Source organism: Atta colombica, unplaced genomic scaffold (genome assembly GCF_001594045.1).
Source record: "Atta colombica isolate Treedump-2 unplaced genomic scaffold, Acol1.0 scaffold100, whole genome shotgun sequence".
NCBI lineage: Eukaryota > Metazoa > Arthropoda > Insecta > Hymenoptera > Formicidae > Atta > Atta colombica.
In genome coordinates this window covers 1,930,258-1,930,986 of record NW_017259185.1, presented here as the reverse complement: position 1 = coordinate 1,930,986, position 729 = coordinate 1,930,258, and the positions used below count along the sequence as shown (strand labels likewise).

The 729-nt window shown below is 43.3% G+C and overlaps 1 protein-coding gene across 1 annotated transcript in view; it reads right to left on the bottom strand.

Annotated features, from left to right (window-relative positions):
* Positions 1–15: 15 nt before the first annotated feature.
* Positions 16–729, bottom strand: part of LOC108685394 (G patch domain-containing protein 2-like) — a 3,918-nt gene continuing 3,204 nt past the window's right edge. The window contains 1 exon segment of the mRNA XM_018190159.1: positions 16–725. Coding sequence (XP_018045648.1) covers positions 16–725 — 710 coding nt within the window.

The following is a 729-nucleotide window of genomic DNA, read 5'->3' as shown; positions in this document are numbered from 1 at the left end:
TATATATATATATATTTAACTAGATTTGGAATGTCCAAAATCAGGAAACTTTGGCTTTCCTTGTACTTCAATGTCCATACTTTCGCTTTCCCATTCAAACGAAGATAATGTTTGTACATTTGCTTGTATAGAACCAATATTACTTTGCGCTTGATTTATAATTTGTGGACTGAAGCTTGTGCTGGAAATCTGAGGCTCTTCTGTTTGCATTGTAGAGTCTGAATTTGGGGAATTTGGCGGTGTTTTACGCAATCTTTTGTAGTCTGAGAATCTGTTTAATGATACTTGATCTACGCATACGGCCTGTGTGGTATGTCGCGTTTTATACAGTATTGGGCAGCCTTGATCGCCCTTCATACTTAAACTATACAAATTGGCGAGTCGACGTAGCTTCTCTCGCTCAGGTTGTCGCATAGGATGGAGTTTCAGCTCGCTTTGCGTGGGATCTTGCAGAAATCGAGAGACCTTCTCATTAGCTGACGTTATAATGGAATAACCGGGTTTGTTGTCGACATGACGTCGCCCAGCACGGATCTCTCTACCGCTGAGACCTTCGCGAATGCGTTGTATTCTCTGTCTATAATTTTTCTTAGCCTCTGCAACCGAATGTTCGCCGTGTAATATCATTTGAAAGGTCGAATCCGACGTGGCTTTGTCGTCGCTAGTGCTCTCTCCGTCGTCCCGCCAACTCGATTCTCCGATCCAATCCGACTGTTCATCGTCTCCTGC